Source organism: Octopus bimaculoides, unplaced genomic scaffold (assembly GCF_001194135.2).
Source record: "Octopus bimaculoides isolate UCB-OBI-ISO-001 unplaced genomic scaffold, ASM119413v2 Scaffold_152572, whole genome shotgun sequence".
Classification (NCBI taxonomy): Eukaryota; Metazoa; Mollusca; class Cephalopoda; order Octopoda; family Octopodidae; genus Octopus; species Octopus bimaculoides.
Window position 1 is genome coordinate 1 of NW_026421379.1, and position 528 is coordinate 528.

At 38.1% G+C, this 528-nt stretch overlaps 1 protein-coding gene across 1 annotated transcript; it reads right to left on the bottom strand.

Annotated features, from left to right (window-relative positions):
• Nucleotides 1–6: 6 nt before the first annotated feature.
• LOC128251544 (zinc finger protein 714-like) lies at nt 7–522 on the bottom strand (the record flags this gene model as incomplete). Its single annotated transcript, XM_052978360.1, has 1 exon — nt 7–522. A coding segment is annotated over exon 1 (445 nt), but the record flags the coding sequence as incomplete, so codon positions are not given.
• Nucleotides 523–528: the final 6 nt, after the last annotated feature.

Genomic DNA, 528 nt, shown 5'->3' on the forward strand with positions numbered 1-528 from the left:
TGTGCACTGTCAATGCATCTCTACGTGAAAATGATTTACCACAGATATCACAGTCATATGGCTTCTCACCTGTGTGAATGCGTTTGTGAGCAGTTAAATCGCCACTGTGAGAGAATGGCTTACCACAAATGTCACAAAGATATGGTTTTTCACCTGTATGAATACGTTTGTGACTAGTTAAGTTACCTGGATCAGACAATGTTTTGCCACAGATATCACAGTGGTATGGCTTTTCTCCTGTATGAATACGCTTGTGAGTAATTAACTTACTTCTAACAGCAAATGATTTACCACAGATGTTACAGGGATATGGCTTTACTCCTGTATGAATATATTTGTGAGCAGTTAAGTGACTACTAATAGAGAATGATTTACCACAGGTATCACACTGAAATGGCTTCTCCCCAGTGTGAAAACGTTTGTGTACTGTTAATTTACTAATCGAAGACATTGATTTACCACAGATGTCACAGTGATATGGCTGTCCTCCTGTATGAATATATTTGTGTATATTCAAGTGACCACTTC